General features: G+C 40.8%; 1 protein-coding gene across 5 annotated transcripts in view; it reads left to right on the top strand.

The window, feature by feature from the left end:
* Nucleotides 1-27,766, top strand: part of GRB10 (growth factor receptor bound protein 10) — a 156,167-nt gene that overhangs the window by 36,627 nt on the left and 91,774 nt on the right. For 4 of the 5 annotated variants that reach the window (XM_064506697.1, XM_026102299.2, XM_026102300.2 and 1 more), the window contains exon 2: nt 4,303-4,400. In XM_064506697.1, coding sequence (XP_064362767.1) covers nt 4,350-4,400 — 51 coding nt within the window. In that variant the 5' untranslated portion in view covers nt 4,303-4,349. Of the gene's footprint in view, nt 1-4,302; nt 4,401-6,872; nt 6,934-27,766 lie in introns of those variants that run through there. The other variant, XM_026102305.2, reaches the window with a different exon arrangement.

Genomic DNA, 27,766 nt, shown 5'->3' with positions numbered 1-27,766 from the left:
TTCATTGTAGAAGGCGATCAGGTTGGTTAAGTATGATTTCCCCTTTGTAAATCCATACTGACTACTCCTGAGCACCTTCTTGTCCTTCATGTGTTTGGAAGTGGGTTCCAGAATTATTTGCTCTGTCACCTTCTCTGGGATCAATGTGAGGCTTACCAGCTTGTAGTTCCCTGGATCCTTCTCCCTGAAGATAAGAGTGGTATGTGCGTTCTTGCAGTCCTTAGGCACCCCTCCTGATCTCCTTGACCTTTGAAAGGTAATTGAGAGTGGCCTCGCAGTGACATCAGCCAGCTCCCTCAGCACTCATGAGTGCATTCCATCAGGGACTGTAGTCTTGCGTATGTTGTTTGTATAAGTGTTCCCTAACCTGATTCTCCTTCACCTTCCTTGATTTAGACTTTTCCTCTGGTCTCAGGGGCCTGTGATTCCTGAAGGCAAATCTTACTACTAGAGACTGAGGCAAAGAAGGCATTGAGTACCTCTGTCTTTTCCTTTGTCACCAGGGTTCCTGCCCCATTCAGCAGTGGGCTCACATTTTCCCTCTCCTCCTTCCTTTCGCTGCCTGTAGAAGCCTTTCATGTTGCCCTCCATGTCCCTTGCTGGTTTCAACTCCAGGTGGGCTTTGTTTTCTGTGATCCCAATGAGATGATAGCCCTGTAACTGCATACAGACTTCTAACTCCTCCTGTTTGTTCCCCATGCTGTGTGCATTAGTGTACAGGCACTTTGGAGAAGCACCCCAGTGTGTTGATTTCTGAGAAGGGCAATGAAAGCTTTCTCCATAATGCACTCCTGTAGGCACTTCCTTACTTACATACATACACTTGGGGTGATTCCGCTTTATCTCTTTTCTTGGTTAGCATGTTGCTTTTGTTCACATCACCCTGCACCCTTTGTTTACCAACCCTGTCCATCACTTTATTTGATTGCTGGTCATTCTTTTCCTCCCCTGTCATCTGTAATTTAAAACTCTTCTTACCAGACTGGCCAGCCTGTTGGCAAAGACACTTTTGCCCTGCTTTGCCAGATGGATCCCATCTCTACTAGGCAGTCGGCAGCCCTCAAAAAGTGTCTCATGGTCATAGAAAACAAAACTGTGTTGCTGACACCAGCTGTGCAACCAGTTGTTGACCCACAGTGCCCATCCAGTCCTCCTCAAGCCCTTCCTTCTCACTGGCAGGATCAAGGAGAAAACCACCTGGAACTCCATGCCCTTGACTATTACTCCCGGAGCCATGTAGTCATGCTTGATACTTTCCAGGTCTCCCCAGGCAGTACGGTTGGTGTCCATGTGGAAGAGCAGGGCAGGTAATAGTCTGAGGGCTGAGCAAGTGTTGGCAAGTCTCGCCACAAGGTCCTGAATGCAAGCACCCAGCAAGCAGCAAACCTCTCTAGACAGCAGAGCAGGTTGGCAGATGGGAGTCTCCCACTACTGTCACTTGCTGCTTCCTCCTGGTGCTCCTGTGTGGCTCAGGGTCAGCGAACACAGATGCTCCATTTGACAGTGCTCCCAATGCCTCATTAGCTACAAGGGCGCTGAACCTATTCTGTAGTTGTAAGCATTTAGGGTGGAGCAGGAGCATTCCTCCCAGTGCCATAAGCTTCCAGCCTTTGCCATCATGGGAGTTTCTGCTTTTCAACCTGATAGGCACTGCGTCTGCCTGCTCCTCTGCTACTCATGGAGATTTGGGGTCTTTAAGCTGCAGAGTCTCAGAGGAGATCTAGTCAGCCTCTTTCTCATCCTCTGATGCTGCACAGTCTGATGACCTCCTCCCGCAGCTCCTGACTTTGCAACACAGCTCCTTAACAACTGTACACCTCGTGAAAGCTAGGTATGCCTCCTGCCCCAGCCTCAGTGCAAAGCCCCAGGCCCTCCCTGCAGCCCCAGAGCTTCTGCCTCCTTCTGAAGGGTTGAAGCCTCCAATGTTGCAGGGACACTTGCTTCTGGGGACCATGCCCTGAGGTGTATCAGCACTGTAGCTGAGGATGTGCGTGCTGGTCTGAGCAGAGTTGCTGGCCCCTTCTTTGCACTCTTCTGCTCAAACTGCAGTGTCTGTTAGCTGCGCTCTCTTCTATCAATCTTTGTTTACATTATGAGAGTTGCTTTAAAACTTCAGAGAGACTGAGATGTCCAATCTATGCATCATAATAGACCATTTCTTAAATTGGAGAATATCATCGTAAATGTGATTCTTTTTATGGCCTTCGAAGTCTGGTTTATCATGATTATACTTCTTTCAAGGACTGTCCAAGGAAGACCTCTTAAACCAGTAAAGCATGTGAAGTCTCTTGGTTTTGAATGTGCACGTACTGTCTGGGTTGCTGCTGCGTGACAGTTCTAGCCATTGAACATGCCGAGGTTTGTAACAGTGCGACTACATGGTTTGTGTTCTATTTAGAAGCCTTCAGAATTTCCCACCCCTATCTAAGGCATTTTAGGAAAAGGGCAGTAGCTTGGCACTTGAATAACTTCTTGTGATTTGTGCTGTTTAACTTGCATAGAAAGAGACCGTTCAAGTTAATACACAGTTAAGATCTCTGAAGAGAACTGACGGGCTAAAAATCAAGTTTAAAGTCTATAGGAAAGAAAACGTTGTTTTTAAATACTAATTTTTATCTACTCAACATATGAATTGTCCCTATACAATTTATTACTTATTGATGTTGTGGTACAATAGGGCTTTAGATCTCAAAGGTGAGCAAAGGCCTTTTGTATTACTAGGGCAGGACTACTGTGATAAACTGCTTTTAGACAGACAAAAGAGATGTGATCTTAAATCAGTGTTAATGTATGACTGACTAGGAATGATACCATCTGAAGATTATTGCTTTCCTCTGTTTCTGCGGTGTTTACCGATGAATACTCAGGAATGTAGCAGTGAAACAAATAGATCTTGATAAATTATGCAATCTTGACTCGAACTATTGTTTGTGGTAATTGATGATCTTCCACTGATGTAATGGGGCTGTAGTGTAAACTACAGCACGCCCTAGAGTAGACAAATTGGTCTGGTATTGTTTTGAAATATATTTAGTGTATCTTGCAATATATGAATCAGTGGCTCTTGCTGAAACATCTAGATAGAGAAAGACTGGTATTTTTATATTCAATGCAGAATAACCTACAGTTAAATTTACAGCAATCATACCTTTTCCTGTTCTGTAAAAACTGAAGTAATAATAAAATTGTTGCAGTGCAAGACTGATTTCTTTTCCCTTATCCAGTTTCCTAAAGTTTCTTTAATCTCTCTGGATTTACAGGCTCATCATGTGGTCCTCTTTGTTCTTGTTGCACTATCCCAACTTCAGGACATCTACTCCAATGACCTGCCTGACTTCAACTTTTGATGCACTTATAAAAACCCATACTTCCCAGAACAAAAGGCTTTTGGCACACATGAGCTAAGATAAAAGGCATTTCCTTAAATCTGTGTTTAATTCTTCCAGAATACATTGGGAGAATGAGGCACATCTTGCCCTGAAAATGAGATCTTCCGTTCCCTGTATAAAAACTAACTGCAAACTTCTAGGTGTGCAGTGGGAGTTAGATAGTTGTAGACCATTGTTTATATGTTTAAAGACATGTCTGATGAAAGGTCCTAGCAACAGTACGAGTTGGGCATCATGCCTGCAGAGTTAGATATTTGAGGGTGTGTTTTATTTCTACTGTGAATCCTATAAGATTTGTCTTCAACTTAAGTAAATCTTATGGAAAAAGTATCTAAAATAAACAACTTGATTTATGCATTGTAGTGCATAAAAATTCATTTGCAAATTCGTTGTTGCCAAGAATACTTTCTTCCCCAAGGCAATTAGCTGTATGAACTGACCCCAGAAGGTTGCTATTAGGGAAACAAGAAGCATAGCAATTCTTCCGTGAAGGGAGCTCCCAGGAATTTGTCTACCTTTCTGGTAGGCAAGAAAGCTACTTTGTCTCAGGCAGACTTTTTCTGGAACTAGATAAAATAAAACTTCCTAGATAAAATTTAAGATCAAACCTAGATGGTTTCCTTGGATTATAGGCTGCAACTACTCCTGGAGCATTTTTGCCAAGATATCCTGTACCTTTGTCCATGACTTAACTGACACCAAACCAAAATTCTCAGCAAGACATCTGTGACAGTTCAAGCCTACTGGAGAGCAGCGGGTAGTCTGTTCAACCTAAGACTTTGTGACTCCAAGTTGATGCAAATCCTTGTCACCTCATCTTGCTGCTCTTGGTCTTCCATCTCCAACTGTTTTCAATAATAAGTTGATGAAATGTCTTCAGTATGGTTTCTGACAGTCTGTTTGTACTCTGCAGGTCCTGTGAAGCAGTAGATGTAATTTGAAGAAAATTTGAAGGAACAAATGGCTTTAGCTGGCTGCCCAGACTCCTTTTTGCATCTTCCTTATCGGATAGTAAGTTATGGAACTGCATGTTTGTGTCAGACTGTAGCATCGTGTTGCTATGTACCAGTGATTGATTGTGAATTCAAACTTTTCATCAGTCTGCTAATAACTGTTTGGCTATTCTCTGAGTTTCGCTAACTTTTGGTAACAGAGCCTCTATTATCATCTTGCATTCAAGACCTACTACTGAAAAAATTGGATTGGTAGGATATATTGGCTAAGATTTGATACCTTTTCTTAGATCAGCCAGTTCATATTTGGAAGAAAGCACTCCATTCCCCCTGAAAAATGATAAGCAACGATACCAGTGAAATGCCTTGCACCAAAAAGTATCCGTGTTTGCTGAATGTTACACTTGTAGGAACAAAGGCAGAGATTTTTACACTCAGTGAGATCATGTTTGTTCAGTCATTATCTTGTATCTGAGCAGCCAATATGGCATACTGCAAAGAACATATATTAAAACACACACACACACACACACACACACACACACACACACACACTAAAACAACTCAGTTCAACGGTGCTAGGCAAAAATGCACATAAGTTCTCCTTTTTTCAGGCAATTGTGGTTGGCATAATGCATGCTTTGTATTTTTGATGGAACTGCAAATCTGTTATTTCAGGCATGACCTGCTTTTTGCCCCCTCCCCCTTTTTTCTCCTCCTTTGTTTTCATGCAATGCCTACTGCCATAAGGATTCAGTTATGATTTTGGGCCCTGCAGATACACAAATGATTAAATAGAGTACCATATAACATTTAAAACTTTTTTCCCTTTGTCTCAAGAGAAACATTGCCAGCAGAGATTACTACGGTCATGCTACTTTCTTAAGAAAAGAAAAAAAATCCTCTATAGGATACTTTCATTTCATAATACATGAACTTCAACTTTTTTTCCCAACAGGAAACCTCAAATTAGTTAAGACTAACTTTACTATATGCTGTTGTCAGTTGAATTCACCCTAATGTTTTTCCTGATAACAGGAAAAATGTAGCAGTTCTGTTCTAATCTCTCTTCCAGTTATAAAGATTGAATAGACTTTGAGAAATCAGATGTTGTGAAAATATGTATTATTATACCTAAGTCTGTGGTTTTAAAAGAATACATGAATTGATATGCTTGGATTTAATGATTTTTGTCACACTGAAATTATACTTCAAATTTACTTGGAGCATCATCTGAGTCATGATGATAAGCTGAAGGAACGGAGATCTATAGAAGAGAAATTTTAAATTGTAGGCAGTCATTCTGAATCACAAGTTCTTTACCTGATATGAAACTTTCTCATGAAAATAGTGTCTTTAGTGACCCAGTTCAGCAGCCAATGAGGTACATCAAAGACTTGCTGCCATTTCACCCAGGCAAATTTGTGATGGAGAAGCCTCAAATTTGTCTCATAGCTGTGGCAAATTCTTACTGCTTATGAACCAATGAGCTGGGGAAAGCAAATATGTGTTATCTTAGGATGGGTTATTTAAATATTTGATAAGAATCTTTCTAAAATGTTTGAGCAAATTTGTTTTCTGTGACTTGCACGTTACTTTTCTCTTGGAGATGGATGAGCCTCTAGCCCAGAAAACCTGCATCTTCGTTCAGCTGTTCTACAGTGTTGAATTACAATTAATAATTGTATCAAACTTTTACCTGCATTTTTTAAATATTGCAGTTAATCTTTCAAATTAGACTAGTCAGGCTTTCAGAAAGTCATCAGATTGGGGTTGCATAAGGAACAGAAGACTTTTATTTTTGAGTTCTGAGCTGTCAGGCTCTGCTTTCCAGCCATGCACTTAGGCTTTTCTTGGTAATTAGGAGAACTAGAAACAAATTAAAAGTGAAATTGGAGATTGTAATGTGATCATGAGAATTTTGAAACCAAAGCACTAAGAGGACAGTCTCCATTTCCCCCATCCCAAAACTTGCTTACCTTTTCTCAAAGTGCAAGAGCATTTGTAGCTTTCCAGCACAGTTGGGCAACTGTAAATTTCCCTTGACACTTCCCCTTTTCTTACAAAACCTGTAGATAGTCTGCTTTAGTCTAGGACAATCAATAGACCAGAAGTCTCTTTCACAATCAAAAGATGCTCTTGCCCATGTCTGCAGCTCATTGGTTGGATTCTGCACACTTGTAAAAGCAATGTGAGTGACTTAAGATGGTGGCAAAGTGACTCCCTGCTAATATTTTTGGTCATAGCTTACTGTATGTTAACTATCCTAAATGCTTGTAACAGGTTTAAAGACTAGCTTTGGAAGCCCATTCACAACTCCTTTGCCTTCTGTCACAAGTTAAATTCACATTACAAAAACTGAACATCTGTTTTTCCACCCCTCCTAATTCTGACTTAGAAGCTTTCATCAACTTGTCTTTCAAATTTGGCTACAGCGCCAGCATTGTGTTGGTAAAGGTCTAAAAGAAGGTTAAACTAAATATGCTCTAGATTAGAGTGTGAACAAGTATTCTTATTCTCTTTTTTTCAGTATATTTTCTGACTTGATATGAATGGAAGTCTGTACGGAACATTCTTCCAAAGTCCCGAAGGTTGGGATCTTAATGCTGCAACTTCGATGTTTAGAATAAATTGACACATTTAAGTTTGGGGTTACATTCAAAACACTGACGGCAAGAGAAACCAAGACCTGCGAAAATGTATATGTACTACAGAATATCCTTTAGGATGGCCTCTGGCTAAGCCCCCTCTGCCCTTCTTTTTTCCCCACTTCTGCACTTCTGGGGAGAGAGGAAAGGCTAGAAGCCTCTGACTAACTTCCATGCTGGGCTTTTTATGTATGATATTTGCTGCTTTTAGAAGCTCTGGAGTCCTGTTTAAAAGGTGTGCTTTTTTAATTTAATTTTATTTATTTTTTTATTTTATTTTTTTTAATCTTAGCACATAAACCAGTCACACTGAGTGCATTCTCCTGGAAACAACCTCTTGCTTTGTGGAAAAAATCAATACTACCTTTTAGTGGCTTTCAGGAGCCCTTTCCAAATTCTCTAACTCTTCAATAAAAATCCGGCAGTGAGAATTGGCAGTGTTTGTCTTCTGTTCCTGGAAATTCAGAACATAGTCCCAGAATTTCTCAGAAAAAATGGGATGATTTACTGTGTTTCCGTTCTTTTGCAATCTGTAGTCACAACAGTATTTATGTGCAGTGACTTGAACTCTTAGGAAAGATTTAATTCTTTAACCCTTTGATGTATGAGTTGTGCAAGTCTCAGTGACATCATAAATAAGAAAACAATTTTCCTAGTTTCTGAACATGAAAATCTGTGCATGCAAGCATGAGGCTTTCTGTTCATCTTCTGCCCCCGTGTCCCCCTCCCGCCGTTTACTTTCCCATAACCAAGTTGTGGGAATGACTGTTTTATTAATTAAGTTCCACAGAGTTTGTTTCCACAGGGCTGAATTCTTATCAGAGAGGAGACTTGTTTGGATCATGTGCGGCATCTAACATTTGCATGAAATGCAATACAAAGCCATGCTCAAAAAATAGGGAGAAAATTCAAATTTTCTCCTATATGTACAGAACTGTATATTGCAGGATTGCAAATAGTCCTGTTGATCGAATAAGAGAGCAGAATTTTGCATATCATACTTGAAAAGCTTTGTGCACTTCAAGAGTAGACAGAGAAGTACTTAAGAGAATTTGTCCATTACAAGCTAACTAGTGTGATATACACCTCCTTTTTAATGCTGTCAGATTTATGGATGTGGAGAAAATTTATAGTTGTTAAAATGATAGAAATTGTCACATATCCTTGCCTTAGGTTGGAGGAACAGCTAGGTACAAGTTCTCCAGAGTATAGTATGGCATTTTGATTCTTGTTTTCCATAAAATCATACAATAAATTAAAAGGTGTCTTTGGAGGTAATCTAATCCAAGTCCATGACATACAGCAGTTATCTGGTGTCCTTTGTCTCTATGAGCTTGTGTTTTTTGTTTTTGTTTTTTTTTTTTTTTCCACAGGTGTTGATTGCTTTGGTAAGTTTTTTTTGGAGAGGATTTCTGGTTTAGCAGAAACATTGAAGATGTTCATATCTCTAATTCAAAGTTACCTGTGTCACGGTGGGTGCTGGAAACCTCATTCCTATGAAATCTGGATGCCTCCTGTATGACTTAGTCCTATTTCTGATACAAAAAAATATTTGGGGATGGAGCAATCTCATACTCAGTATCAGTATAGATGCACATGCTGTTGTATGAATAAATGTCTGAGTGCCATGAGCTTCTTAGTGCTTCATAACAAAACATCAAAAAAACCCCAAACCACAATTGCAGAATTTGTGTCCAAGTGGCCTGAAAACCTATGTGGGGGAGGGCTGTTGAGACCTATGTTTTGGCCCTCATAGTCTGTCTGACACGGTTAGAAAACTTTCTCATTCACTGAGCTATTGACAATTATGTATTGCAACTATGGTGAACTATGCTTTTCTTATTGGTTTTTAAGATTGAAAATAAACAGTTGCTAAGCTTATTCTCCTTGGGCTGAAACGTGCAAGAACATTGCTTGTATAGACTTTCGCCTGGAGTTTGGGTTTTTCTTGCTAGCAGGGCCATGTGGAACAACCACAGGGCTCAAACAGGCTTTCAAAGCACTTGAGCATAGCTGAGTGGAAAACACCAGAGGCATGACTGAATTGCATCATTCCTCTACATATTGTATGAAGACATGAAGCTGAAATGTTGCTACTGCCAATGCAGAAAGTCATCAGATTTCTGAAATATGGTGTCAGTCAACAGATATTTTGTTGATGATGCTCTTGCTTTAGCAGTTTGCATGTTGTAAGTGGTGCATAGGGTTGATGGACTGCAGCAGACTTGAAGTACAAAGCAGTGAGAACACTAGTAAATGTTTTTACAAGACATCTTGCCTCCAATATGAAGTTATGAAATCTGTCTCCCTGAGTGCATCTTGCAAATGAATTTTACAGATAGGGTTGATGCTACTCCGCAGATTTTGTTGAAGAGCAACTGAAGGTATATTTCTAGCCGCTACTATTGTTCGTGGAAAGAGATCTACCACAAGAGTTGTCCCCAAAGCCGTTGTTTGCACTCGCATTAAAATAAAAATACAGTACTTGCATTTTAAAGATGGCATTGGAAGTGTACGTGGCTCCACTTTCAGATGTGATCAGAGTATTGTATAGGAAGCAAAAGAACGTTGAAGAAGTTTGTACTTCACGTGAAGTTGTTTTATACAAATGATTTCAGTCTTCCTTCTCCTAAGAAATACCCATCATTTTGTGTTTTTTGCTGTACCGGCTTATATCTGTCCACAGTTCTAATTGAAAATCTGTATTTAACCTGCTTATCCTTCTATTTTTATATCCTAATTTAGGTGGAAGTTGACTGGCAAAATATAAAGAGCATTTCCCCAAAGTGAATGTGAACAAGCAATTTGAATGTCTAGATCCACATTTCTCTCTACACATGATTTTCAACCTGCAAAAAAAAGAATTGAAAGCATTCTAATGATCACGCGTCTCTTGTACTATTTTTCCCTGGATTTTGAACAGCAGTGAGGAAACAATCTAGGTGTTGAAAATCAAGTGAGGAAATTACAAGTAGTGAAGCTCAGCTTTGCATCTTCCTGTTGATGGTTTCACGCTCGTGCTTGACTGATTGAATCTTTCTGATCTCGTTGCATCGTTCTATATGAACATTCTCTTAGATTTATCCCTAGATTTAGTCATACTTTGCATACACGTTCAGATCTGCCAAGTTTACTGCTTTTCTGAGGAAACTCTTGGTCTTGATCTGCTTTGTCATTCTCCTGGAAAATATGAGCAGTCTGGTGCGGCTTGTGAAGCCAGGCTCTTGGTGAAGTCAGGCAGGTGCCATATGTGTTCACAGCTGAGGGCGGAGTTGAAAACTGCGCCTGCCTTGTGCCATTTTCATTTCACATGTTCAAGCAAGTGTTTTTCTCTTATTATATCTCTTTACTGCAGTTGAAAATTGATGAAAGAATTTATAGGGAAAATTTCATGGATTTTATTCATGTTCTTTGCAAGACCACTTTGCAAGAAAGCAAAAAGCAGTGGATCTCTCCAGGTTCTGACTTGTGTGCAACTTTGAAGATGCCACTTCTGCATTCTAAGAACACCTACATTGATTAAAAAACAGACCCATTTCTGGTGTTTTTTCACAAAACTTCACAAGACACCACTGTGAAGTAACAATAACAAGCAGTTTAGCAGACTATAGCACCAAATTAAGTTCTGTATATTTATTTATTCTGAATGGGATCTTTTCCAAAAGAATAAATATATAACAAGCTATTTACCAACTAGTTATTTTGGAGAACTACCAGGAGGAATGTTTTCATGTTAGTAACAACTCTCTCTTAATGGAAGAAAGAAACTAATGTACTAATCCTAGGACAGCTTCACACTTCCAAGTCTGTGGAGAGCCTGAAATATAACAGAATGGTTCTGTTATTTAAAATTGGCTTTGTTTTAGTCAACTGGAATTACTTTAGTGCTTGTTTTGTTTGGGGGGGTGTCATTTTTGTTTTTAATGAACCTTCCTTCTACAGCATAGTCTGTATTTTACATATGGAGAAATAACTGCTGGAGAAGATTTTTTTTATTTTTATTTTTTATGAGGAAGATCATATTCCTGTGTATTTGGAGCTGTTGCTTTTCAGGAAAATGCTTGTGGCTCAGATAATTCTTAATGTTGCTGTCCATGCCAGTTGGCTCAGAGAGGCCTATTCTGTTCTTGGTGAAAAACAGAGATATAATGTTGTTTTTATATTCTTTAAGTATTTCTAAGAAATATATCTTGATGCAGACCCTGCTAAAAGTTTCACACAATAGACTTTCTTGCCTAGCACAGTTTAAAGGGGAGACTGGTTGATCAAAGAAAGGGCAGAATTTCATAGGCACTTAGGCTGTGACTTTTTTTTTTTTTTTTTAAAGTTGGGGGGATGCAGAAACCCATAGGAAGCTGGTTAAGTGTTATCAACTCTAAAAGCTGAAATTTCCTATTTCTCAAGTGAAAACGTGGGTGAAGTTTCCAAAACTTCCTTTTAATGTGATGTCTTATGGCAGGGACCATTTGTTTCTTTGCTTGCAGACCATGTAGTCGTAATGCTGTGCCTGAGTCCTGGTCTTGAGTTGCTCCTTCAAATGAGAGGACAATCTAAACTCGCTGAGCACAGTGAGCTCTGCTTTGGTTGGGGATATGTCACTTCCTTTGTAAAGCTAGGGATGAACCCATCAATTCTAGCTAGCGCTAGCTATGACTGGAAAGGATCTTCACTTGCTTGCTTTTCATCTTTTAGGTTTCTTTTTTCCTTTTCAATACCTAATATATTAAAGTCTGAAATACTTCTTTATTTTATTTTATCACCAGGTTCCCACAAAGCTTTGCTGCTTTTCATGTTTGTATTTCACTTCCACCATTGCAGGTATGTGCCGTGCTCAGAGATGTGGCATGGAGATCAAGATATAGAACTAGGACTTTATCTTTATTCTTGAAGAATTGGCTTTGCTTTTTTTAGGATGGAATTTTATTGAATTGATCAGATTTCAGTAGTAGTTTACATAGGACCAGAATACTCGTGTTAAGGGTCCTTCTTGCTGCATAGTACTGATGCTTTAATCTGAGGCATTATGATAGCATTTTCTTTCCAGTTTTGAAAGACAGCAAGCAAGCAGTCAGAGAACACGAACATACAACAAAGCTCTGAAGCCTTGCTGCTATTTTAAGATAGCTTTGGCTTGTGTAGTGGTAAGACCAGTGTGCATGTCCTAGTCTCTACAATGAAAAGACAAATCCTCAGAAACAGCCAGTGGTTTTGCAGCATGCTTGTCCTCTGCAAGCTGAATGTTAAACAATGACTTAAGACTCTACTACATGCTGGCTGTAGCTCTTGAAGTCTCACACACTGGCTCCGTTTTTTTTTGACATAATTTTGGCAAGTAAGGGGAACCTGGCAATCCTTCATGCTGGAGGCCTCAGCTCTAATAAAGTGCTTTAGTTATTAGCACAAGTAAATAGTTGTCCATTTGTGCTTCGTTAATGCATATTAGTCATACAGTAAATACTGTCATGCTGGCAAGTTCCCCAGAATACTGAATACTTCTGCACAGTTCAGAAGGGGGTTTCTGATAAAGTGGTGTTGGCACCTTTCTTGAAAGTTCATGAAGCTATTAGTGTAGGAGAGTGACAGACCATTATTTCAATTCACGTAGGTTTTTGTAAAACTGATTCTTCAGTGAGGGCAAAGGAGGATTTCTGATGAATCTACATTGTTGTAGTGGATTCTTCTCAAAATTGTAGTTAACTTTCTATGGTCTTCTGCTGTATCTGCAGCAGATCATTTTGGGCTGTGCGGAGTCCAAATGGTATGCCTACTTTTGTAATGAAAATAATTTGATGTTCTAAATTACTACCATGGGATTGTCCAATATTGTAACATTTTAGCTATATATTAGAAGAAATCAGTGTTTACAACAGTATGATGAAATCAAAAGACAGCACCGTGATCCATAATCTATGTAAATTTCTGAGTTTCTTGAGAGATGAGACTCATAAGAATACAAACAGTGTAAAACTGAGCTGAAATGCCAGGTTAGTTAAGCATGGCTTGTCCTTTGGAACAGATAGCATGGATTTACCAGTTGATTTCTTGTCTTTCATGTCCCTGGACATGACTTCCAGGCAGATTTGTTCTATAATCTTGCCAGACACTGAGGCAAGGCTGAGCAGCTTGTGGTTCCCCATATCCTCCGTGCCCATTTTGAAGATGGATGTGATAGTTGCGCCCTCACAGTCATCAGGACCCTCCTGTGATCACAGTGGCTTCTTGAAGATGATAGCAGCCTCACAGTGACATCAGCCAGCTCCCTTAGCACCCTTTGATACATCCCATCTGGTCCTATGAATTTGTGTATGTCCACTTAGCTTCTGTGGTCCATAACTTCACCTTCCTTTACTAGGAGTAAAGTCCCCCAAACACTGTGCTTGGAGACCTGGGAGACCTGAGGGCAAACCTTACTAGTGAAAAATCAGGCAAAGAAACCATTGATCTTTTCTGTGTTAGTTACAGCATCTCTATATTCCTCCTGGGTAGCCCCTTCCTGCTTCCACCTTCTTTGCATTTGGGCATTTGAGCTTAGGTAGGAGCTCCCTGTCCATTCAGGCTGGACTTGCAGGAAATCGCATGGATGTGGCACATGTCCAAATGGACCATTCTTGTGCTTGGAGGAGACTGCCCTTGGAGACCAGCTTCTTCTCCTGGGCACCTTTGTCCTTCAGGCAGATCCCTGAACAAGACAAAATCTGCTTTCCTGAAGTTCAGGACTGTAGTTCTGCTAGTAGTCTTGCTTCATTTGCTCTTGCTCCCTTCATCTCAGGAGGGTATCGGGCCACCATCAACCTCTGCCTCCCCAGCCAGTTTGTCTTTGTCCATGAGTCAGTTTTAGTGGTTCATCAATAAAGCAGAGCACCTCCCCAATTTGCTCACTGATCATCTGGGTTGTGAAGTTGTCTTCAGCCCACTCCAGAAATCTTTGCAGTGCACAAAATTAGCTTCTGCTGGAATTGCACTGCTTGCTTGTGAGTGGGTCAAAGGTGTGATTTAGCTGAATTGTCTCCAGTTTCTCTCCATCCCACACACCCAGCTGCAAAAATGGACTTACCTGCTCTAGGCAGCTAGAAAGCTCCATGTTTTCAGCTTCTCCAGGCTGATGGATGTCTTTTATTAGCCTCTTTTGGAAACAAGCATTGAGCTGGGACAGAAGGACTCACCAATGTATAACAGAGGTGAAGGAAAACCTGGGGTGCTAGCCTGTGGCCAGGTGGTTCCAGGCCCATTCTGTCCTTTGTGGCTTCCCAGCTGAGCTCTTGATACTCTCTCCCCTGTTGTGGCACCCTCCTACCGTCCCTGGTGCTTCTTCTCTGTCCCAAGGTTTTTATCCAAGTGGGCTCTCTGCTCTGCTGCCTTCGCTGAGGATGTGCTGCCAACCACATCTCCCCACACTGCCTATATGTTTTGCCAGCTTCTGCCTTCAGGCTTCACTGGTGTGGCTGTACTTCGGTTAGAAGCTCCCCTGGCTCTATACCCCTGTGGTGGGGTCAGGATTGGGCATGCTGGGGCAGGAGTCCTGGCCAGGCCCTCTCCTCCCCTCTCCATCGGGGGTCCAGTGCAGAAGAGGTGCCACCTCTTCTCACTGCAGGGGACAGCACAGGTCAGGAAGAGAAGGATTCACAAGAGACCTGAAATGCAAGAACTGTTTTAGTATTGCAAGGACACTATGCCTGCCTGTGGGATTTCTTTCTTCTCCACCTCTCTGGCAGGCACCTAAGCTGCCTTGGACTTCCTTGAGGGGTTAGGTGCAGGCTGATGAGGAGCAGTGCTCTTTTCTCCTGCATAGTCCTCCCATGCACTCTTTTCCTGCTCCTCATCTGCATACCACCCCCCACCCCCATCTCTCCCTTGGGCTTATCCTTGTTCTCTTAGCAGGTGAGTGTGGACCCCTTGGCTAGGCAGGAGTGGAGGCCATGGGGTCTGCCACCACTGGTGATGCTGTTATAGCTGTGGGTGGCAATTTGATGGAAACAGTGGTTGTTGGAGCTGACCTGTGCAACTCTCCCCTGCAGTCTGGACTGGCCATTGGGGAGATGGTCTTTCTTGGGTGTTGTAGCTTCTCAAGGAATCTGCTCAAAGTCCTTCAGGCACCAGCCAAAGGGTGGAAGCAGGTTCCTGATTGTGCACAGAGGGGAAAAACTCAGCAAGTTAGGGGCTAGTCCTTCTTTTAAGGATGCTGGCAATGGTTTGCCCAGCATGGACCAGGTAGCTCATGCCATCAGGAGGCCACTGTCGTGTTGAGCATAGTTTGGTTGCCCAGGTCTGCTGCAGTCAGCTCTCCCCTCAAAGGGGGCTAGTATGGGCTGAAAGATGCCGTAACTTAGAAGTTATGCTCCCTCCTCAGCCTGCGGGCCTGCCACTGGGCTCAATCCAGGATGTCACTGCTGGGCTCATCCTGACTGTCTGCAGAGCCCCAAATGCAGCAGCCCAGGTCTCGGTGTCTCTCTCTCTTGAGCGCACATGCGCGCTCTCTCTCTCTTTTTTTCCCTGCTTTTCACAGTATTTTTTCTCAGCTTAATTCTCTCATAATTTGCCACTGATGGCACCTATAGTAAAGATGAAATGGTAAACATGTTGTGAGAGCTGTTGAAATACATAAACTGCCTTTTGCAGCTTCCCTGGTGATGCTTTTCTCTCATGATATCACCTTCATTTTTATGCAAAATAAATAGTTTAAAAAAAAAAAAAAAAGAGAGGGACCTTGGGAGAGGAATGCTTTAAGATCCTGGAGCCATGTAAATCGTCAGGCACAGAAAGAAGTGGTATTAGTTTAAAAACTGCAAAGAGAATATGTGATGGAAAAACGGGGATGATACCTTACTGGTGTTTTATGCGTGCCTGTGTTCTCCAAGCTGTTTAGATTATTTCAGCCTGTGTTCTGAAACTGCGTAACAGATCCACAAACTGCTGACCTGGCGCTGGAGCTTCTGTAAAAAGCTCTGTTTTTGCTATCTTGCACTAACTGTAATGCTTCAAATATTCTCATTTAAAATAAAATGAATTAATGAACTTAGCTGGTGTATCTTAAAAGGGATCTAACTAAGGAGCAGAGTTCTAAGAGTGGGTTTGGTAAATTCTTTAAGGAAAATTATATAGAGAGCATTTTGCTACATCATCTTGTCAGATATTCTTAATGTAAAGAGCGTGACTTTGTGCATCAAAAGTATGCTTTTGCTTGAATTATTCTTTAGAATAATTCCCTGTAAGTCAATGGCAAATTAGATATCCAGAGTAAATTAGGTTTTTGAGTAACATTCTACTTTCCATCCCCAATACATTTTTTTTTTCTGTGCTGTCTTCTGATTTTAAAAAAGGAATTGCTAAATGAAATGACAAAGGATATGGGAAGACTGTAGCAATAGGTATGATTTATAAACTATTATTTCACTTTTCCCCCTTCCGTTTGTTGTTCTGACTCTTAAAATCTCACAATTAGATCCTGCTTCTGGATTGAGCCTTGATATATAGTTTTAGCTAGAACAAATAGTTCACTGTATTGGATTGCTGCAGAAGGTAACTCTGGGATCATTCATGCATAACATATACGTTCTTTACTATGTACATGGAATGTTTTAGTGTTATACTTGTTAGATCATTTCAGTTTGTCCCTTAAATGTAGCAGATATCCATATATTAGAGCAATTTATAGCATGTGTACCCACCCACATATGCACATTCAATTTTATGTGAATTTTTTTTTAAAAAAACTGATGACAGACTTGGAATTTTTCTAACCAAATATTAATATTAACATTTGGGATAGCTGTCTTATACCTTTTGTGGTTAGAGGCACTTGCAGAATCTCTTCCCTGCATTCTAAGGTAAACATGAATTTCACCTTAGGACTTGAAATTGCCTGTTTCCCTACTGTTGCCCATAAGGAAGTATAGGGTAGCATAATAGAAGTTTGGGTGCCTTCCTACACACTTGCTGATGAAATTTCTACATGACTTTTTTTTTTTTTTTTTTTCTTTTTTTTTTTTTTTTCCCTGACATCACTGACAGGTTAACCAAATGTGCTAAGTATGTTCTGAAAAAGGCATCTCTTGTGATGCTTTTTTCTGGAGCCCTTTATACCCTCAAAATTGTGATAAACTGCTGGCTGTTGAACATGAATTGGCTGGACAATTTAGTAGCAAGATATAACTACTATGTTGGATGAGAACAGGTTGGAAAAATAGTTTTCTGACAGTGTATTTTTTGGAGCACGACTTGCCCAGCAGCTTAAAATAAAAGCAAACCCACAAGATCAGAAACTTCTCATTGCCGTTCCCACCAGCATCTTCCAGAACAGGAATATACTGACGTGATAAGGTACCTTATGGGAACGCACGATTACACACATGGTGTCAGTGTTGCGGTATTGTGCTAATAACTCACAGGTAATTTGCAACAATAAAATTTCTTGTTTTGACTAGATGACATGGTCTTCAGTACAGTTGTATCCAGTAGGTGGCTTGTTCCTTTCACTCAAAGCTTGCTTCTGAAGCCTAATTCAAAGTTTTACTCCTTTCTTCCTCATTCTGCTGTTTCTTTATTTGATCTCTGATTTGACTTTAATCTCTGCAAGAATCTCTCTCACTACCTTTATTCCATCAACTTGTGCTTTCAGGTCAGAAAAAATAGCTCAAAAGTTCAGGAAGCAGTAGAGTAAATACTGATCATGCTGTAATGCTACCACCCTGAATTCTGGAGTTAATCACTCTCTCAGCTGAGATATGGTAGCTGCTCATGTGCAAGCTGCTAGCCTCTCAAACTGCAAAATAAACAAGTCTTGTATTTTCCCCCCTGTTCTTTGGTTTCAGGGGAAAAGTGGGGAGAGAAAGATCTTTCAAAGCCAGTTGAATACTGGTTTAACACCAGCACATCTGATCACATGCTAACTTCCTTGGAGTCAACAGCCTAAGTCGGTTTGACAGCAGGGTTCTTGTGGTTAGTAGCTGCAGCATTTCTGCATTGCTAAAACCAGTGCAATGAAATACTGCAGTATGTGCACACATGCTTCTTATTTATTTATTTATTTATTTATTATCTGTTTGGGGTTTCTTAAGCTGGAAACCCTTTTCTTCTGACTGACCAGGGTTTGCATGGCTGTTGAGATCTGTCATCGTTTGGGGACCCTGTACATGTGTGTCTTGTTTGGGTTGGTTTGTTTGCTTTCTTTCATGTGCTACCTTTGTAATTTTTGGCACACAATACCATCCTCCAATAACACACTGGCAATTATGAAAGCTCTTTGATCTGTTAAGGTCTTAACATAGCCTAGTATTCAGAGAAGTTATGTAGAATTAAAAGAGCCATTGTTGTTAACCATATTAAAATGTTGCAGTGTATGTTCTCAAGTGCTGTGGGTCACTTTGGATGTATCCAGTAGGCCTCAGCAAAACGCAGGGAGAAGCTGAATATCAAAACAAGTAGTCACTCAACACTCTTTGCTGTGAAGTAGTTTAAAAAAAAAAAAATCCACACAAGAAGAGGTGATTGTCAGTCTTGCTTTTAGCAAGCAGTTTTTTTAATCCAGTGCCAGTTTGTGCAAAAAATAAAGATTTAGGCTTTGTATTGGGCTTTCCAGGGACAACTTGCAACTTTACATGTAATCTGTTACTATTTAAATACAAATTGCTGAGCTTTTCAGAATTTTTTTCTTTTACAGAATGTTAAGTCAATAAAGATGTTCTGATAAATCCCTCTTCTTGATGCAGGATAATTGGTAGCGCTACTTTCAATTAGCTCACCCTCCGTGAGGAGGGGAAAAGGTGGCAACCACTGCATTAAAAAAAAAAAAAGACTGTTTTAGTAATACTGGGACAACTGTAACAATGCAAGACATTTCATATTGTAACCAGATTTTTCAAAATCAGACACATAGGTAAAGTATCTGCTAAGAGAATCCGTCATGCTAAAAAGTGTCTATGAGCTGCTCAAATGTTACTGTAGCGAAATTAGTTATTTCTTTATCATACTCTGTTAAGGGATATGGAGATGCTCAAAATACTGCAGGTTTCATTCATTTCAAGAAATAGAGATAAGATACTGGTGTGCTGAAACATCCAAATCACTGGTGTTAGCCTTTGTTTTGTTTTCTTTCAAACTGTTGTGAATTGAGAATTTGTATGTAGGTGGCACTGTAGCATAGTTCGTGTTCAAAATATTGTCCTGCCTTCACTAAAATTTGGGAGCAGTGGCTTTATGAAGTCTAATAAAGCAACACTCTACTGAGGACACTTTTTTTTTTTTTTTAGAAAAACTGCTTTCATGACCAGTCAGAAATATGCAGTCACTTTCTTGAAAATATGAAGGTCAAATAAAATTCAAACATGATTAAAGAATGAAAGAGATGCAAAAATAAATGCATCTTGTTTTATTGGTAACTTTTTTTTCTGAAGACTTGCTGCAATGTAAGGAATACAAAAGAACAACATTAATTTTTTAAGAACCTATATGTTGTAGACAACTTTATTTCTTAAACTCCATCCTTTTCTTTGCATAAACTACCATATTGATTTGCTCTGAAATTCTGGAACCCTGCCATGTGGTTAGTGGGTGAGTGCAGTGGTCTGTTCCCATACAACATCTGATGCTGGATTGTTAATGATGAAAAGGCACAAGTGTCATGGTTTAGAATAGCTATACCTGTGATTTTTTTTTAATAAGTTATAGAGCTGTCAGCTGGGATATATGAATCTTTACCTCATTTCTGAGATCTTAAATACCTTCTTTTTAGTAAGACTTGCTGTTTGGGAGATGTGTGAAAAGTTAATTCCATATCTAACTGCAGCAAGCCACGGGAAGCATTAACATCCCTGTCCGAGGTGTGGAATTAGTTCTGGGGCAGATTGCACCATGCAGCAGATAAATAGTTCTTTAAGCAGAAAGGTGTGTGGTCAATATAATTAAGATCAGATGTTCAGTCGAACGGGATAACCCATTTCTAGACCTAGTTAATTGCTAGCTAATGCCAAGGATCACTCTGCAGGGCAAGAGGGGAGAGGTATCAAGCACACCCTGAACTGCAGCAATTGAGCGGATAGGCTAGGAAATGCAGACAGAGATAAAGGCCATATTGCTGACAGCTGAAGTGGGTAAGGACAGCAGAGTACTCTTGTATATGAAGTTGTTCAGCATGGCATTTGAAATTCATCACGTTTTCAAGATGAAGACCCAAAAAACAATTTCACTGGTACTGTGGGAGTTATTTTGCTAGCAGATGTCCTATGAATTATGTCATTGTGAACGTGGTGGCCCTTGCCACACAGGAAGTTTATTATTGTATTGGTTCTGTCAAGGGCATTGAAGAATCATCTTCCCCTATCAGCCTTTTTCAAACCTGAACCATCAAGAAGACAAAAGGGAACAGTACTATTGCCTTTAAGAAAAGAGACCGATTTTCAGGTGGCATCAATCTCTTTGCTTTCTGTTTCAAGCTATTTTCATTCCTTTGTTAGAGTTTCACTACTCTTGAGTTTTCAGGGGTACCTAGCTAAAAGGGAACATGCACTTAAATGTAACTTAGGCCATCTAGCTGTAGCTGCTGCCTTCCAAAGTGTAGTTTTGAATACCTGTTCTTAAAAGGAGTGTACTTGCATAGAAACAGTAGTTCCTACAACGTAGGTAGCACCTTCTCTCCCCTTTCCCTCCCCAACCCCCCCCCCCAGGGACACACAAATGAACTTCCGCACTGCCAAGTCCCAGAGTCCACTGGGTCATCTCTTCATGCGTTGAGCCTTCCAAAAAGGTTAATGTAGTACATCGTTAGCGTGAGCTGGGACAAACTGTCCAAGGCAGTTCGTAGAACATCTCCCCTGCACTTCGTGCAAGGGTGCTTTCAAAACCCAAATCCCACAGCCAGTATTCTTAGAAGCCGCTGGCTGCCAGTGTTGCTATAACCGGAGCTGTAGTAGGTTTGATGCCAAGTAGAACAGATGAGCTACCTTCTATTTCGTAGGTCTGATGAGTTTGGGGAGGGCAGCAGGTTGAAAATGGTCAGATAACTTGTACCTTCTTTCTGTGTGTAACAACTTCTCCCAAAGGAACATGTCGAGGTTTTTTTGTAGTGCAAGTTAAAACATTTTGAGGAGCCTCTCAGAGTAGACTGGTATGTTGGTGTTGGCAGGTGCATTATATGCTCAGATTTTCCATAGCACCTGCAAACAAATATTCTCATATGTGTTTCTCATGTTTTCCTCTTATAAGGAGGGAGTATAGTCTGGCCAGGCATTTCAGAAACTTGAACAAGCCCTGGGAGGTTAGCCTATTCAAGAATCCTTATGGGGGTCAAAGTTTTACAAGCAGCTGCACTTCCTAGAGGTAAAATACTCCCTTAGATTGGGTGGGCACCCGATCTAGTATAGTAGTTGGTATGGATGTATGCCCAAGCTCATTAGAGTCTTGCTATGTTTTTAACTCAATTTAAGTAGAATAGTCTATTAAATATCAATCCTTTGATAACAGAACGATGCTAAATCCCACTGGAAAACTTTTATTTATTTATTTATTTATTTATTTATTTTTAAAAAGAGGAATATGACATCTTTCCTTGGTTTATCTTATACTCTGTAGTAGTAGCAAAATTCAATTTCTTTTTAACTCCTGTCACCAAGTACAGTGTTCTCTGGCAGAAAATGGATCTTTCAGTGACTTTATGAATAGAGTCAATATTGACCAAAATGAAAGAACTTGGAATGTGCAGTAAAGCAGGGTTTTTGTAGCTTTGTCAGTGGCAGTCCTTTGGCAGTGAGACTGACTTTCTTTGGAGGTAAAGCTAACTTACAATTAAGTACAAACTAAAGATTCATTGTCAGGATCTATGGGCACTAATAGAAGAAACAGAATTTCCATATAAGCATATAATTTTCTACTGTGAAAATCTCTAACCAATGCTATTTCCTAACATAAACTTCATCTATTCAATGGTGTTTTGTAAGAAATGAAATGGAGCCTAGTTTATATATTAAAATGAAGCGAAAAACTTGCATCAGAAAACAAATGCTTCATTTCTGTAAGTGCTTTCTAGCTGAAGACAGGTTTAAGAAGTGATTGCTTTCACTGTGCACTTGTTTTTTTTTCTCTGTATTTCAAGACTTTACTTTAGCTGTAAACTATGTAAACTGTCTCTTAACAGCCACAGTGGTTTTAGTCTCATTAAAAATAGAACAAAGCTTTTAGCATTTCTAAGCCTGTCAGTTGGATTCCCTTCTTGCTAGATGATTAAAAGACAGCAACCATGATGCATTGAATCTCTTCTACCATAATAAATGAGGTCTGGTCCAAAATGTACACACTGTGGAATATATTTATGCATTTTCTCTGTATGCTAACTGTGCGTAGACCCGAAGGGCAGCTAAAGTCTTGCAGAAATTGTTAGTTTGTAGTAAGAAAGGACTGTATCAAGTGAGATATTTATTTAATTTGAAGCAATTTTTGTCAAATTACAGTTGCAATAGAATTTAAAACCCTGATAATGCAGGTTTTACAAAGTTCAACCTATAGAAGCTGAATCTGTAATGCTCATATGTGTGCATGCTGTGGAAGTCCATTGCTGAAGTTTTTAGCTAACATGGGGTGCTGACTCCTGCCTTGCTGGAGAAAAGCCTTTTAGAATAAACTGCTATTACTAAATGGCTTTGGGGAGGTTGCTAATTGTAGTCCAGCTCTTACTAAGTGGAGCAGAGCACTTCCGCAGAGCAGAAGAGCCATTTTTTTGAAAATGGAAGAAACTGGCTGGTTGCTGAAAGTATCTTCTAGCGTGAAACAGTGCTGTCTTGATAGTAGCCGCAGTGCAGGTACTGGCAAATCACATAGCTGTGATAATATTCTGTAAAATAAATACGAAACATCTTCAGAAAATAGCTCCTTTTGGCTTAGCTATACCAATATGCAGTATAAATATGTCAGTCTGAAAGGCACTTTCTTTATATATAATAAAGCTTCTTTTCTTGGTATAGAAGAGGAAACACTTCATTCATTGATTTGGAGTATGCACAGTAGTGGGTTTTGGTGTAGATTGGATCCAAAAAACCCATTTTTTTCTGAATTGTAGCAGTTTCTGGGCAGTGGGTTAGTAAAACTCAGATGGGGTTCAGGAGAGAAGTTCTTCTGAGGTCAGACTGGCAAATATTTCTGCCTTCCCCTGCATCATGGGGTGTAATAAAATTCCTGTGATCACAACTTCATTTAACAAATTCCTTGCCGCTGCAGAGACGTAGACCATGGGCACAGGTCTGTCTGTTTTTCTTTCTTTCTTTCTTAATGGCATGTTGTGATTCTTGTGGGTATTGCATTTGTATCGAATGGGCTTTTCAGTCTATTGAGGGTTGTACGAATGTGTGGACAGCAAAGGTTCTGTGTACCCTTCCAGGTTATTGCATGTTTTCTGTGATTCACAGTGATTATGTTCAGAGGTGATATAGCGTAACAGGTGGACTATAGGAAGCAATGTTCTCCTAGCTTCATTGCTCTAACAATCCAAAACTGGGCATGTTTACTGTAGATCCCTGGGGTTATCTCTGTCAGCCTTGACAGTCAGTATTGTAAAATCAGATGAATTCCAACTGTTAGTGGTTTTGCTACTTCAGGATAGAGCCTGACTTTTGACAAACCTAAGTGGCTTTATTTTAAGCCCTTGTTTGTACAAGCTCTCTTAGCAATGAGGAATGTTAAAATTCTAGGTTCACAGTTGCTTTGTTGACTTACTGAGCCTTTCAGTTGGCTCTTACCTAGCCAAATGACTATAGTTAAGAGGCTGGAAAGCTAGTTACAGCTCTTTAATTATGTAATATGTGGTTTGTCTGAGAATGTACTTTCAAGTTTTTTGCCTGGTGTGCAAAGCCTTCCTGCGCGCCCCCCCCCCCCCCTTTCTATTACATGTTAAGCACTAGCCCAGGGAAGATGAGTTTGGAGCACCCCAGAAACAGCTCTAGGAGAAGACAGTAAAAAATGTAAACTGTGCTTGAGTAAACTTGAAAGCGTATGCAAAACAATAACTTTGGATAAACCCAAGAGCCTCGATCTTCCCTCACAGCTGTATTTGAGACAAATTTCCTCATGCTCTGGGGTGTCAGTGGTAAGGCAGGCTGAAAATATGCTGTACTGAACAGCTTCCTGGTAGGAAACAGTACTGCTGTGTTTAGCTGCTAAGAAGCCCAGTGACTTAAATCTTAAGAAAGGAGCATCACATGCATTACTAATTGGTCTAGACCTTGGAGTTTGGATTAGAGCTTGGACGTTGATCTGGGTCTGTCTGGTGGTTTTCTTCTTGTAACAGTCTACGCGTTTGCCTTCGTAGGGCGAAGTGTAAATTTGAGTGACAGAGGAGAAACTGTTGCTGGCTGCAGATACCAGTAAACTAAAGGAAAGTTCACTTGGGTAAATAGTTGAATACTCAGCATGTCCCATAACTGATTTTGTATGCCACCTTGTAAAATGTGGGGCTTTAAGTAACCCAAAGCTGCAAAAACATGATGTAAAAAGAAGCATAGCTTAGAAAACAATGCAGAAACAGATATAGATCACTTTATTAACTTCACATAGAAAAAAATTAACTTTACTTACATGCAAAATGTCCTTTATTTGGGAAGTAAAGAATGGTATGAAGTCACCCTCAGAAGAAATGCTGCCTGATTTGTTTGTTGTCTAGTGAGACAGAAGGAACTGCAGAAGCATGCTAAGTATGACAGCCTGGGATCAGACCAAAGAAGTGTTCGCCTACCTCTGCATCCAGTCTCTAAGAGTAACAAGTTGTAGATCTAAGAGAGTGTAATTTCTCAAGGTATCCTCTTCTTGCTTCTGGATTCCCTGAGCCAGGAGCTGTAAGTACTCCTTAATAGCCCTTGGTGGACTCCTCATCAGTGAATTTTAATAATTGCTTTTTTTAAACCTACTTATATGTGAATCCTCTGCCATAGTTTCTTTAGTTACTTCAGAAAGTACTTAATTTGGCTTTACACAGGCTGCCTGAACAGAGTAAAGCTAAGGTAGCTCAAGTAATGAGCTGGCTAATTTTCTCTTCATGCTTGATTAGTTTTGAGACATCTACTTTGTGTGATAAAGTGACACCTCTAGGTGGGCAGAGATGTGCCGTAGCTGTAGGAGAGCTTCTGTGCAAACCAAGGCATTATCTGTGTTGATCGTCTCTTAAACTGCAGTGGAGCCCCTGAGCACATCTGACTTTGCTTTCTGTTGTGCTGGACAGTGTACAAACATCAGAAGTATGTCATGATCTTAATTTGTCGCTGTGGGATTGCTGGCAGGAGCCTGCGTGACTCTTGCTCAATTGAACCTTTTGTTCAGGGGCATGGCTGTGTGGGTTGGCAGACAGCTACAGCGAGTCCAAGCTCAGGCACTGTCGTCTTGGTGGTCTGGACATGCAAAGTCTGGACGTGCTCCCAGGGGCTTCCGAGAAGCTCTGCTGCCACTTGTGTCCTTCCTTAATCTCTTAAACTTCCAGTGGCTGTGCAAGCTGGAGTAGCTTTCTCTAGAGGCCAGGAAATTGCCTGTTACTTAAGACTGCAACTTTTTCCATCCTAGTTAAATTAGGGTTGCTTTCTTTGTAAAGAAAGGAGGGGAAATGGAAGTACAGATGGTAGTTTATTATTTGTACTTGTGGATCCACGTCCTCCCTTCTAAACCCCATTTACCTGTAAAATTAGTCTGAATGACTGGAAAATCTTCACTGAAGGAACCAAGATGAGAGCAGTAGTGATGGCGAGTAATACACTGGTCAGCCAAAAACCGTTGCCTCCCACTGTTAAATGCTGCTCTCTACTGAGCTAAACTGCAGACAGGAACAGCAGTCCTTGGAGCCAAGGCAGGCAATTAAGGAACGCTTATGCAGACAGCAGAGCTACTCCAATATGCGGTTGATTGAGTCTCTCTCTGATTAAAATGTCAGATTTAATGTTTTCTTTGATAACTGCAGCAGCTACCATACTAGCACAAATAGCAGCAAATACAGTATGTCACAGATGAATGAGCGTAACTTGAAAGACTTGCTTCTGGATTGAAAAATAATCCCACATTGTCCTGGTTATTGATACAGGGAGATAATACTGTTTATGAATGGACCGCAGCTCTTAATGTGATGCAGACGGGTAGCACTTTGCATCGTGTGGTGCGGCTTTGCAGAGGGCCCTGGAAGCTAACCTGCAGCGCCAGTGTGCTTGGCCATACGAAATTCTGAGCGCACTAAGGGACTCTGTAAAACTAAACCTGGCTTCAGTTCCTTGTAGCGCTCTGGCTAGTCACTTGATTAATCAACCTGGGTCGCAGACGCTGACTGACAGAGCAAATAGCACATGCAAACAAGCTAGCGAGGGCTAATGCCCAAACCGGCTTCTAAAAATACCGTAATAATAGCTGGGCGATACAGTAAGTAAAGTAACATGCTTTAATTTCGTATTGAGAGCGTTTATGGGAAGAGGGGAGCTAGCCGAGGATTAAAATACGGAGAAAACACATGACTCGTTGGGAGCAGGGTTTTGGGGGCAGCGGGGGGAGGGAATGATGGACAAAAGCAGGTGCCCATCTTGCCGGCAGCCCCGGCCAAGGTTGTGCCGAACAATGCAGCCGCGCCGTGGAGCCTTGGCGCACAGCAATTATATAACTTTTTTTTTTTTGTACCTTGTTCCAGTGTCTGTCTGACTTCTGCTGCAGTTGGCGAAGTGCCACTGTTTGTCTTTGAAGGACTTACATAAATAGACTCTGGAGGGTCATGTGAAACTATCATGAGCTCTTTAAAATTGCCCAGTGCTTACCTCTCCTGCGCTGCCCGCATTGCTTTCGCAGGTGTGGTTCTGTTTATGCAGGGCTGCTGCTCGACTTCAGCCACTGCTCCAGCAACTGCGGCGCGCTGGCCCATGGGCCTGGAGGGACATTTTGTTCCTCGCTTTGCTTAAGCCCCAGGCAAACTCTGCTGCCCTTCTGGGAAGGGGCCTTCAGCCACCGTGACAGCAGGGGCTTTGGCTTTGCGAAGGTCGCCCTGACCACCCCTTCACAGCTTCGGTAACTGGAGCCTCTGTTCCTGGCATATCTCATTGTGACATTGCCTTAAACTCTGTGACTGAGGCCTGCGGTTCTAAGCATGGCCTATTACTCTGATCCTATTTCTCTAAGTTAGCAGCAATTGCTCTAAAAAAAAAAAAAAAAAGAAAAAAAAAAGAAAGAAAAAGAAAAGAAACCTTTTAATTGAAAAGTTATTGGCTTGCAGCTAACTGTAAGCCTCAATCTCTGAAGTAAGGTCTTCTCAGTAAAACTTCTGTGTCTTAGGGCCATGGGAAATCCACAGGTAAAAAAACGTGTCTCAGCCACGTCTCATCTCTGTAACTGCATAGCTCTGCGTGAATTTTGCCTTCCAGTGGGTGCTTTTATGTGTTGACATAACTGAAAACACGTTAAAGTGTGAGGCAAATACCTTATGACTGTCTTATCTTGTTCCACCTTACGTTTCTGTTGTGATTACATGTTGCTCTTCCCCAGTGTGAGGCAATGCGCAACTGCATCCACGCAGCAGAAGACGTCTGAGCTTGTTCACGGGAGGTGGAGCTGCCGCTTCATACTGCTAAAACTGCGTCTGCTCCCATGGGGTTTCAGCTGCCCCATAAAAATACAGGATGTTGACTTACATAGGGTGCAAAGAAGAGTCCTGCACTACAAGGAAGAATATTCTGCTTTATTCTCAATGCCCGAGATGTTTAGTGCTCAGCCTTTGTACCAGGTTGTAGTGCTTTGCACTAGGCTTGAAATGCCTGAAAAGCAAGCAACTGCAGTTCAAGTTTTG

The sequence above is a fragment of the Dromaius novaehollandiae genome, chromosome 2 (genome assembly GCF_036370855.1).
Source record: "Dromaius novaehollandiae isolate bDroNov1 chromosome 2, bDroNov1.hap1, whole genome shotgun sequence".
Taxonomy (NCBI): domain Eukaryota; kingdom Metazoa; phylum Chordata; class Aves; order Casuariiformes; family Dromaiidae; genus Dromaius; species Dromaius novaehollandiae.
Note: the sequence above shows the minus strand (reverse complement) of the source record. Positions and strands in the feature narration are given on the sequence as shown.